This window comes from Bombina bombina, chromosome 6 (genome assembly GCF_027579735.1).
Source record: "Bombina bombina isolate aBomBom1 chromosome 6, aBomBom1.pri, whole genome shotgun sequence".
Classification (NCBI taxonomy): domain Eukaryota; kingdom Metazoa; phylum Chordata; class Amphibia; order Anura; family Bombinatoridae; genus Bombina; species Bombina bombina.
Genome location: NC_069504.1, coordinates 42,592,409 through 42,605,662, shown reverse-complemented (window position 1 = coordinate 42,605,662; position 13,254 = coordinate 42,592,409). Strand labels below are relative to the sequence as shown.

General features: G+C 39.1%; 1 protein-coding gene across 1 annotated transcript in view; it reads left to right on the top strand.

The window, feature by feature from the left end:
• LOC128664316 (collagen alpha-1(VII) chain-like) overlaps positions 1-13,254 on the top strand; it is a 913,939-nt gene that overhangs the window by 98,601 nt on the left and 802,084 nt on the right. The window contains exons 6-8 of the mRNA XM_053719156.1: positions 244-337; positions 1,056-1,229; positions 2,807-2,967. Of these exons, the coding sequence (XP_053575131.1) occupies positions 244-337; positions 1,056-1,229; positions 2,807-2,967 (429 nt within the window). The remainder of the gene's footprint in view (positions 1-243; positions 338-1,055; positions 1,230-2,806; positions 2,968-13,254) is intronic.

Here is a 13,254-nt window from a genome sequence, read left to right as displayed (position 1 = left end):
TCACTGGACTGTTTTAGGTTTAACCAGGTTTATCTGTTGCGTGTAACTCTTTGAAATGTCTCACCCTCATTGGTTGCTTAAAATTTGAAATAAACTGATTAAGTATTGTTGGGATGTAGAAAAATATTGGTCTGTATGGTAATGTAGTGTATGTGAGTGTGTGTATATATATATATATATATATATATATATATATATATATATGTGTGTGTGTGTATACATAAAAATGTATCTCCTTATCAGATAGTTTTGCTACTGACTGATGGAAAATCTGGTGATGCCGTGGAAGAAAAAGCCCAGTTACTTCAGGACAGAGGAGTTACCGTTTTTACTATAGGTAAGTTGGCTATAAACATGTTAACTAAAAATGATAATAATAATAAAAAAAACATCAATGTAATCAACTAATTAGCATTATTAGTTAGAAACAGCAAAGTTAACTAAAACAAAAGAAAACAAAATGAAACAAAACAAAATACTTGGGTAACACTACACCACCCTTTATCTATATTAAATATAGCCAGTTACATGTATTAAAGTGTCCCATTTTCAATGCAACTAAGTAAATTCCATTTCCCCTGTCACATAGATATTTACAGCTCTAGAGTTTAGTTGTTCTGAAAAGAATGAAATAACAAAAGGTGACCACAAATACACCTGAGCACTGTTGTCTCTTATGAGCAGGCTATACTCTCTGATGATTCTGCTGAGGCCTCACATGCTTTTGCAAAATACCCACTGACTGTAATCAAATAACTTCTTCTTCCAGTGAAAACCACCTATGAGCAAAATATAAATTGGTAAAACTGTATCTGAGCCAGTGATAAATAAACATGGAGTAGAATAATCCACCAAAATACGAAGTTCTATCCTCAGTTTACAGTGGAGTCTAATGGACAATGAGATAATGTTTCATCTAGTTTATGTAGGCGCATGACAAAAATAATGTAAGAGCCATGGGCGGTTGTGCCAATATGTTCAGACTCTATTACAACATGACAGATGTCACTGCTATTGAGTGCTGATGTGTTGATGTCTTCATTGTTTCTCTACAGGTATAAAAAACTCAGACATGAATGAGCTGATAAAAATAGCTTCTCATCCCAGCGAGGAGCATATCATTATAGTCAGCGACTTCCGTTTCCTTGACGATCATCTGCCCAAGATTTCCCGAAGAGTTTGCTTTGCAGCTTCTGAGCCCCCAAGGCCAATCAAACAGATTGTGGAAAGTAGGTCTCCAGGGTTTAAATTCATTTTTATGTATTTTAGTTCTTGGATACTATAAACCTGAGGTCTACAGTGTAATGTAAATCAGTGTATTCCATGAGTGGTATCATTTCATCTTATGCTATTATTTACACTGATCACATCAAATATTGCTGGGCTTGTCTGATAGAGTATAGAACAATGTAGGTTGGATACATTAATATAAATAATAATATATTAATAGCCAGTGGTATCTTCACTCCATTAGCTGTGGTACCAATGTATCTCAATATTTTTCTTTTTAATCTTTTTTTTTCAATATATTTTAAATTTCCATTGATATTTTTCCCTTTGTTCCTATTTTCCCCTTCTTCCCTTCTCTCGCTCACATTCCATTTTATTGAGCTCCCTCAGGTTTGTTGTGTTAGCTTTTGTGCTTAGTATATTATGTCATGTATAAGGTTAAGGAACAGGGAAAAACACTAGTGTAAGTGACTGTGACATCAAGACCACATTTCAATTAACCCAATCAGAGATCTGGTTGACTGTACAGACCTCTAGGCATCAACTCCATGGGGTAGATTTATCATAGTGCAAGCGGACATGATATGAAGTAGCGTATCATGTCCGCTGCACATCGATAAATGCCGCCCCCTGCAGATTTGCAGCCAATTGGCCGCTAGCAGGGGGTGTCAATCAGACCGATCATATTCGATCGAGTTGATTTCTGTCTGCGGCCTCAGAGCAGGCGGACAAGTTATGGAGCAGCGGTCTTTAGACCGTTGATTCATAACTTCTGTTTCCGGCGAGCCTGAAGGCTTGCGCGGAAATAGGGGCATCAAGCTCCATACAGAGCTTGATAAATCGTCCCCATATGTTAGGTGAAAGATTAAACTAAATTAAAGGGACATTATACACTAGATTTTTCTTTGCATAAATGTTTTGTAGATGATGCATGTATATAGCCTATAGAGATACATTGTGCTGATTTTCAGACTCCTAACCAAGCACAAAGTTTTAGAAGTATACTGATGTATACCTACTTCAGCTTGCTCCTGTTTGTGTCTTTTCATATGCAGAGGAAGGGGGAGGGGGGGAGTGTCTGCTTTTTCTGCTATTTCCCACTTGCAGTGGGTGTTCCAGTAACCTTTTAAACAGAGCTAAACTGGGAGCTCCTAAGTAAGTTTTTAAATGGTTTTATGCTGGATTTTGTTCATATTATTTTGTTCATATGATTTTGTTCATATTATTCTTTATAGCAGTGTCTATTGCATGCAGTTATATGAAAATTGGTGTATACTGTCCCTTTAACCAAATTAAAGTCTGTTTTTTGTTTTCACTCCCTTGACACCTACAGTTAAGTTTTTGAATGAGATGGTTAAGTCCACAATTAAGTTTTTACAATTAGGGATCTTGCACAGCCTGGGCATAAGTACATGTAACAGATCATAAGAAATGAGTGAAACCCCCTGTATAAGGGGTAATAATGTTATTGACAATTTTTCACAAAACCCTTTAACATATTTCTCTTTTTGTCAGGTTTAACTGGCCATGCTAATTAATTCTTGGGCAAATCATTCAAATTCTCTTCTTCATACAGGTGAGAAAATAATTGGCCCCAAAGATCTGATTGTAAGTGAGGAAAGTTACAGCTCTATGCGTCTCAATTGGACCCCAGCCACAGGAGATGTCACAGGGTACCAGGTTGTAGTAAATCCAGTTTTACCTTCAGGGCGTTTAAACTCCAACGACCAGAGACAGGTAAAATCATCCAACTAATGGTACTGCTTGTAGGTTATGTTACAGAAAAACTCACTTACATGTTGTAGTAATAAACTTCTTGCCGCATATTTCAACACAAGTATTATAAGAAATATAGAGCAAGCCAGATTACAAGTGGAATGTTATTAAACGCTCCCGCTCGAGTGTTAACTGTGCTAGAAGTAAACTTTTTGCGCTTGTCGGGTAGTGCTCGTATTATTAGTTGAAAGTAAACTGTCTTTACTCTCACGCTAACCCGACGAGCACAAAAAGCCGAACTTAGACTATCCCGTGCGCGTTCATGTAGTCCCCCATAGAAGTCAATGGATCAAAAAAGTGGAAAAAACCTAACACCCAACTTGCGCGCAAACCCGGTCGCATATTCTCATGTGCGCTAACCTGACATGAAAATATGAATATTTCACATTGCAATGTTCTTCACATACAAGATATGTTCTATTTATTCATAATTACATATTTGACGGTAAACATTTTATATATTTATGACATTGCAAACTGATTTGATGTACACATCACACGTGTGTTTGCATAAGTGTGCCTGTGAGTGCTTGCATGAGTGTGCCCGTGTGTATGTGTGTGCCTTTGTGTGCTTGCATGAGTGTGCCTGTGTGTGCTTGCATGAGTGTGCCTGTGTGTATGTGTATGTACACATACACACAGGCAAATTCATGCATACTCATGCAAGCACACACAGAGGCCTACTTATCAAGCCGTCAACTGCAAATACGCTGGAATTCTGCAGCGTAATTGTGGAGAGCCTGATTCCCCTTAGTTATGAAAGCCTACAGACCGGCAAAAGTTGAAATCTATGATGTAACATGATCCGCCGGTCTCAGTCCGACACAGATCGATGCTTACGTAATAACAGATGTTCCGAATTCAAATTCGGCACTATCTGACAACTTTTAGTAGTTAACAAATACCTAACAGGTACGCTTGCCACTATTCCGGCCCAGCGTACCTGGTTTTCAATCCGCCGCTCTGGAGGCGGCGGATGCCATAGGAATCAGGGAGTCTTAAAGCAGTGAAAGCTCATGTTCGTTGCTGCCCGATATCCCATTGATTCTTATGCGAGAATAAAAGTTATGTTTACACCTAACACCCTAACATAACCCCTCGAGTCTAAACACCCCTAATCTGCTGCCCCTGCCACTGCCGCCACATACATTATACTTATTAACCCCTAATCTGCCGCCCCGACACCGCCGCCACCTACATTATACTTATTAACCCCTAATCTTCGGCCCCGCCACCGCCGCCACCTACATTATACTTATTAACCCCTAATCTGCCGCCCGACACTGCCGCCACCTACATTATACTTATTAACCCCTAATCTGCCGCCCCGCCACCTACATTATACTTATTAACCCCTAATCTGCCGCCCCGCCACCTACATTATACTTATAAACCCTTAATCTACCGTTCCGCCACTGCCGCTACCAACATTAATTTGCATACAAAGAGAGAAGCGCTCTACCAGGAACGAACAACAGCTCAGTGGCTTGTTCTATGGCGATTTACCACCCGGAAGCAGCCTCTTTTAGACCAGTGTGCTTTTCACAGAAGAAAACTTTCCTGAAGTATATCAGTCTGATCCCGCCAAGTAAGGTCAGTCCAGCCCCGAAATACCAGGCAATTCTCCTCTGAACAAGGAACATGACAACCCCAGACAATCGTTTCGGCCTCCTATGGGCCTCGTCAGTGAGGTGCAGCCACATTCCTCTAAGCACACTGGGCAAGGAGTCCACGTCTGGTTTCCCCCATCACCCATAGGGAGACTTCCCCAGGGTCATAATAATTTGCATACAAAGAGAGAAGCGCTCTACCAGGAACGAACAACAGCTCAGTGGCTTGTTCTATGGCGATTTACCACCCGGAAGCAGCCTCTTTTAGACCAGTGTGCTTTTCACAGAAGAAAACTTTCCTGAAGTATATCAGTCTGATCCCGCCAAGTAAGGTCAGTCCAGCCCCGAAATACCAGGCAATTCTCCTCTGAACAAGGAACATGACAACCCCAGACGATCGTTTCGGCCTCCTATGGGCCTCGTCAGTGAGGTGCAGCCACATTCCTCTAAGCACACTGGGCAAGGAGTCCACGTCTGGTTTCCCCCATCACCCATAGGGAGACTTCCCCACGGTCATAATAATTTGCATACAAAGAGAGAAGCGCTCTACCAGGAACGAACAACAGCTCAGTGGCTTGTTCTATGGCGATTTACCACCCGGAAGCAGCCTCTTTTAGACCAGTGTGCTTTTCACAACATTATACTTATTAACCTCTAAACTGCTGCCCCACACCAACGCCACCTACATAAAGTTATCAACCCCTATTCCACCACTCCCAGACCCCGCCACCACCTACTTAAAGTTGCGCACAGGGCTGAGTTCACATACAAAATAAAATGGGATAAATACCAATGGTCTTGGGTGGAAATAAATATATATAAGAAAGACAATAAAAACTGCTAGGCACTATAAAAAGTCAAATAATTGAGGAGTTAATTTAATATATAGATCAGAAAATACAGATCAAACAAATAAATTCATGCAATACATAAAATCCCTAAAACATATCTAAATAAATAATTCCTATATGATGTGGCCACATCCAATATAAAAAAACTCTATCTAGTAATAACTCCTAAATAGAAAATGCAGATATATATACGTTACGTGATCTTAAAAGAAGCTGATACTAAAGTATAAATACAAATAGGCTAGATGCATAAAACAAGGTATCCTCACTAATATCTAATACATGAATTAAAAAAGGGGTATAAAAAGTAGGCACCGTTACCAATATATGGGCATAGAAAATGGCAATCCACTATATTTAATCTCCAACAGAGTTCACGTTTCCGTTTCTGTGCACAGGCAGGAAAAAACAAAGGCCTAGATTTGGAGTTTTGCGTTAGAAGGGGTGCGTTAGCTACGCGTGCTTTTTTTGGCCGCACCTTTTAAATACCGCTGGTATTTAGAGTTCACAGAATGGCTGCGTTTTCAGTGCGTTAGGCTCCAAAAAGGGAGCGTAGAGCATAATTTACCGCCACTGCAACTCTCAATACCAGCGGTGCTTACGGACGCGTCCAGCTTCAAAAACGTGCTTGTGCACGATTCCCCCATAGGAAACAATGGGACAGTTTGAGCTAAAAAAAAAACTAACACCTGCAAAAAAGCAGCGTTCAGCTCCTAACGCAGCCCCATTGTTTCTGCCGCTCCGTACACCGCCGCAACCTACATTATAGTTATGTACCCCTAATCTGCTGCCCCTAACACCGCCGACCCCTATATTATATTTATTAACCCCTAATCTGCCCCCCACAACGTCGCCGCCAGCTACCTACAATTATTAACCCCTAATCTGCCGACCGGACCTCACCGCTACTATAATAAAGTTATTAACCCCTAATCCGCCTCACTCCCGCCTCAATAACCCTATAAGAAATAGTATTAACCCCTAATCTGCCCTCCCTAACATCGCCGACACCTAACTTCAATTATTAACCCCTAATCTGCCGACAGGACCTCGCCACTACTCTATTAAATGTATTAACCCCTAAAGTCTAACCATAACCCTAACACCCCCCTAAGTTAAATATAATTTCTTTCATGTAATTAGCAAGAGTCCATGAGCTAGTGACGTATGGGATATACATTCCTACCAGGAGGGGCAAAGTTTCCCAAACCTCAAAATGCCTATAAATACACCCCTCACCACACCCACAATTCAGTTTTACAAACTTTGCCTCCGATGGAGGTGGTGAAGTAAGTTTGTGCTAGATTCTACGTTGATATGCGCTCCGCAGCAAGTTGGAGCCCGGTTTTCCTCTCAGCGTGCAGTGAATGTCAGAGGGATGTGAGGAGAGTATTGCCTATTTGAATGCAGTGATCTCCTTCTACGGGGTCTATTTCATAGGTTCTCTGTTATCGGTCGTAGAGATTCATCTCTTACCTCCCTTTTCAGATCGACGATATACTCTTATATATACCATTACCTCTGCTGATTCTCGTTTCAGTACTGGTTTGGCTTTCTACAAACATGTAGATGAGTGTCCTGGGGTAAGTAAATCTTATTTTCCGTGACACTCTAAGCTATGGTTGGGCACTTTGTTTATAAAGTTCTAAATATATGTATTCAAACATTTATTTGCCTTGAATCAGAATGTTCAACTTTCCTTATTTTTCAGACAGTCAGTTTCATATTTGGGATAATGCATTTGAATTAATCATTTTTTCTTACCTTCAAAAATTTGACTCTTTTTTCCCTGTGGGCTGTTAGGCTCGCGGGGGCTGAAAATGCTTCATTTTATTGCGTCATTCTTGGCGCGGACTTTTTTGGCGCAAAAATTCTTTTCCGTTTCCGGCGTCATACGTGTCGCCGGAAGTTGCGTCATTTTTTGACGTTATTTTGCACCAAAAATGTCGGCGTTCCGGATGTGGCGTCATTTTTGGCGCCAAAAGCATTTAGGCGCCAAATAATGTGGGCGTCTGATTTGGCGCTAAAAAATATGGGCGTCGCTTTTGTCTCCACATTATTTTAGTCTAATTTTTCATTGCTTCTGGTTGCTAGAAGCTTGTTCTTTGGCATTTTTTCCCATTCCTGAAACTGTCATTTAAGGAATTTGATCAATTTTGCTTTATATGTTGTTTTTTCTCTTACATATTGCAAGATGTCTCACGTTGCATCTGAGTCAGAAGATACTACAGGAAAATTGCTGTCTAGTGCTGGATCTACCAAAGCTAAGTGTATCTGCTGTAAACTTTTGGTAGCTATTCCTCCGGCTGTTGTTTGTATTAATTGTCATGACAAACTTGTTAATGCAGATAATATTTCCTTTAGTAAAGTACCATTGTCTGTTGCAGTTCCTTCAACATCTAAGGTGCAGAATGTTCTTGATAACATAAGAGATTTTGTTTCTGAATCCATCAAGAAGGCTATGTCTGTTATTTCTCCTTCTAGTAAACGTAAAAAATCTTTTAAAACTTCTCTCCCTACAGATGAATTTTTAAATAAACATCATCATTCTGATTCTGATGATTCTTCTGGTTCAGAGGATTCTGTCTCAGAGATTGATGCTGATAAATCTTCATATTTATTTAAAATGGAATTTATTCGTTCTTTACTTAAAGAAGTACTAATTGCTTTAGAAATAGAGGATTCTGGTCCTCTTGATACTAATTCTAAACGTTTAGATAAGGTATTTAAATCTCCTGTGGTTATTCCAGAAGTTTTTCCTGTTCCTAATGCTATTTCTGCAGTAATTTCCAAAGAATGGGATAAATTGGGTAATTCATTTACTCCTTCTAAACGTTTTAAGCAATTTTATCCTGTACCATCTGACAGGTTGGAATTTTGGGACAAAATCCCTAAAGTTGATGGGGCTATTTCTACCCTTGCTAAACGTACTACTATTCCTACGTCAGATGGTACTTCGTTTAAAGATCCTTTAGATAGGAAAATTGAATCCTTTCTAAGAAAAGCTTATCTGTGTTCAGGTAATCTTCTTAGACCTGCTATATCATTGGCTGATGTTGCTGCAGCTTCAACTTTTTGGTTGGAAACTTTAGCGCAACAAGTAACAAATCATGATTCTCATGATATTATTATTCTTCTTCAGCATGCTAATAATTTTATTTGTGATGCCATTTTTGATATTATCAGAGTTGATGTCAGGTTTATGTCTCTAGCTATTTTAGCTAGAAGAGCTTTATGGCTTAAGACTTGGAATGCTGATATGGCTTCTAAATCAACTCTACTTTCCATTTCTTTCCAGGGTAACAAATTATTTGGTTCTCAGTTGGATTCTATTATCTCAACTGTTACTGGTGGGAAAGGAACTTTTTTACCACAGGATAAAAAATCTAAAGGTAAAAACAGGGCTAATAATCGTTTTCGTTCCTTTCATTTCAACAAAGAACAAAAGCCTGATCCTTCATCCTCAGGAGCAGTTTCAGTTTGGAAACCATCTCCAGTCTGGAATAAATCCAAGCCTGCTAGAAAGGCAAAGCCTGCTTCTAAGTCCACATGAAGGTGCGGCCCTCATTCCAGCTCAGCTGGTAGGGGGCAGGTTACATTTTTTCAAAGAAATTTGGATCAATTCTGTTCACAATCTTTGGATTCAGAACATTGTTTCAGAAGGGTACAGAATTGGTTTCAAGATGAGACCTCCTGCAAAGAGATTTTTTCTTTCCCGTGTCCCAGTAAATCCAGTAAAAGCTCAAGCATTTCTGAATTGTGTTTCAGATCTAGAGTTGGCTGGAGTAATTATGCCAGTTCCAGTTCCGGAACAGGGGATGGGGTTTTATTCAAATCTCTTCATTGTACCAAAGAAGGAGAATTCCTTCAGACCAGTTCTGGATCTAAAAATATTGAATCGTTATGTAAGGATACCATCGTTCAAGATGGTAATTGTAAGGACTATCTTGCCTTTTGTTCAGCAAGGGAATTATATGTCCACAATAGATTTACAGGATGCATATCTGCATATTCCGATTCATCCAGATCATTATCAGTTCCTGAGATTCTCTTTTCTGGACAAGCATTACCAGTTTGTGGCTCTGCCGTTTGGCCTAGCTACAGCTCCAAGAATTTTTACAAAGGTTCTCGGTGCCCTTCTGTCTGTAATCAGAGAACAGGGTATTGTGGTATTTCCTTATTTGGACGATATCTTGGTACTTGCTCAGTCTTTACATTTAGCAGAATTTCATACGAATCGACTTGTGTTGTTTCTTCAAGATCATGGTTGGAGGATCAATTTACCAAAAAGTTCTTTGATTCCTCAGACAAGGGTAACCTTTCTGGGTTTCCAGTTAGATTCAGTGTCCATGACTCTGTCTTTAACAGACAAGAGACGTCTAAAATTGATTGCAGCTTGTCGAAACCTTCAGTCACAATCATTCCCTTCGGTAGCCTTATGCATGGAAATTCTAGGTCTTATGACTGCTGCATCGGACGCGATCCCCTTTGCTCATTTTCATATGCGACCTCTTCAGCTCTGTATGCTGAATCAATGGTGCAAGGATTACACAAAGATATCTCAATTAATATCTTTAAAACCGATTGTTCGACACTCTCTAACGTGGTGGACAGATCACCATCGTTTAATTCAGGGGGCTTCTTTTGTGCTTCCGACCTGGACTGTAATTTCAACAGATGCAAGTCTCACAGGTTGGGGAGCTGTGTGGGGATCTCTGACGGCACAAGGAGTTTGGGAATCTCAGGAGGTGAGATTACCGATCAATATTTTGGAACTCCGTGCAATTTTCAGAGCTCTTCAGTTTTGGCCTCTTCTGAAGAGAGAATCGTTCATTTGTTTTCAGACAGACAATGTCACAACTGTGGCATACATCAATCATCAAGGAGGGACTCACAGTCCTCTGGCTATGAAAGAAGTATCTCGAATTTTGGTTTGGGCGGAATCCAGCTCCTGTCTAATCTCTGCGGTTCATATCCCAGGTATAGACAATTGGGAAGCGGATTATCTCAGTTGCCAAACGTTGCATCCGGGCGAATGGTCTCTTCACCCAGAGGTATTTCTTCAGATTGTTCAAATGTGGGAACTTCCAGAAATAGATCTGATGGCGTCTCATCTAAACAAGAAACTTCCCAGGTATCTGTCTAGATCCCGGGATCCTCAGGCGGAGGCAGTGGATGCATTATCACTTCCTTGGAAGTATCATCCTGCCTATATCTTTCCGCCTCTAGTTCTTCTTCCAAGAGTAATCTCCAAGATTCTGAAGGAATGCTCGTTTGTTCTGCTGGTAGCTCCGGCATGGCCTCACAGGTTTTGGTATGCGGATCTTGTCCGGATGGCCTCTTGCCAACCGTGGACTTTTCCGTTAAGACCAGACCTTCTGTCTCAAGGTCCTTTTTTCCATCAGGATCTGAAATCCTTAAATTTAAAGGTATGGAGATTGAACGCTTGATTCTTGGTCAAAGAGGTTTCTCTGACTCTGTGATTAATACTATGTTACAGGCTCGTAAATCTGTATCTAGAGAGATATATTATAGAGTCTGGAAGACTTATATTTCTTGGTGTCTTTCTCATCATTTTTCTTGGCATTCTTTTAGAATACCGAGAATTTTACAGTTTCTTCAGGATGGTTTAGATAAGGGTTTGTCCGCAAGTTCCTTGAAAGGACAAATCTCTGCTCTTTCTGTTCTTTTTCACAGGAAGATTGCTATTCTTCCTGATATTCATTGTTTTGTACAAGCTTTGGTTCGTATAAAACCTGTCATTAAGTCAATTTCTCCTCCTTGGAGTTTGAATTTGGTTCTGGGGGCTCTTCAAGCTCCTCCGTTTGAACCTATGCATTCATTGGACATTAAATTACTTTCTTGGAAAGTTTTGTTCCTTTTGGCCATCTCTTCTGCCAGAAGAGTTTCTGAATTATCTGCTCTTTCTTGTGAGTCTCCTTTTCTGATTTTTCATCAGGATAAGGCGGTGTTGCAAACTTCTTTTGAATTTTTACCTAAAGTTGTGAATTCCAACAACATTAGTAGAGAAATTGTGGTTCCTTCATTATGTCCTAATCCTAAGAATTCTAAGGAGAAATCGTTGCATTCTTTGGATGTTGTTAGAGCTTTGAAATATTATGTTGAAGCTACTAAATCTTTCCGAAAGACTTCTAGTCTATTTGTTATCTTTTCCGGTTCTAGAAAAGGCCAGAAAGCTTCTGCCATTTCTCTGGCATCTTGGTTGAAATCTTTAATTCATCTTGCCTATGTTGAGTCGGGTAAAACTCCGCCTCAGAGGATTACTGCTCATTCTACTAGGTCAGTTTCTACTTCCTGGGCGTTTAGGAATGAAGCTTCGGTTGATCAGATTTGCAAAGCAGCAACTTGGTCCTCTTTGCATACTTTTACTAAATTCTACCATTTTGATGTATTTTCTTCTTCTGAAGCAGTTTTTGGTAGAAAAGTACTTCAGGCAGCGGTTTCAGTTTGAATCTTCTGCTTATGTTTTTCATTAAACTTTATTTTGGGTGTGGATTATTTTCAGCAGGAATTGGCTGTCTTTATTTTATCCCTCCCTCTCTAGTGACTCTTGTGTGGAAAGATCCACATCTTGGGTAATCATTATCCCATACGTCACTAGCTCATGGACTCTTGCTAATTACATGAAAGAAAACATAATTTATGTAAGAACTTACCTGATAAATTCATTTCTTTCATATTAGCAAGAGTCCATGAGGCCCGCCCTTTTTTTGTGGTGGTTATGATTTTGTATAAAGCACAATTATTCCAATTCCTTATTTTATATGCTTTCGCACTTTTTTATCACCCCACTTCTTGGCTATTCGTTAAACTGAATTGTGGGTGTGGTGAGGGGTGTATTTATAGGCATTTTGAGGTTTGGGAAACTTTGCCCCTCCTGGTAGGAATGTATATCCCATACGTCACTAGCTCATGGACTCTTGCTAATATGAAAGAAATGAATTTATCAGGTAAGTTCTTACATAAATTATGTTTTTATTCTAACGAAATAAATTAACTCTTATTAAATAAATTATTCCTATTTAAAGCTAAATACTTACCTGTAAAATAAATCCTAATATAGCTACAATATAAATTATAATTATATTGTAGCTATTTTAGGATTTATATTTATTTTACAGGCAACTTTGTATTTATTTTAACCAGGTACAATAGCTATTAAATAGTTAATAACTATTTAATAGCTACCTAGTTAAAATAATTACAAAATTACCTGTAAAATAAATCCTAACCTAAGTTACAATTAAACCTAACACTACACTAGCAATAAATTAATTAAATAAAATACCTACAATTAAATACAATTAAACCTAACACTACACTATCAATAAATTAATTAAATACAATACCTACAAATAAATACAATTAAATAAACTAACTAAAGTACAAAAAATAAAAAGAACTAAGTTACAAAAAAATAAAAAAATATTTACAAACATTAGAAAAATATTACAACAATTTTAAACTAATTACACCTACTCTAAGCCCCTAATAAAATAACAAAGCCCCCCAAAATAAAAAAATGCCCTACCCTATTCTAAAATTAAAATAGAAAAGCTCTTTTACCTTACCAGCCCTTAAAAGGGCCCTTTGCGGGGCATGCCCCAAAGAATTCAGCTCTTTTGCCTGGAAAAAAAACATACAATACCCCCCCAACATTACAACCCACCACCCACATACCCCTAATCTAACCCAAACCCCCCTTAAATAAACCTAACACTAAGCCCCTGAAGATCTTCCTACCTTATCTTCACCACACCGGGTAT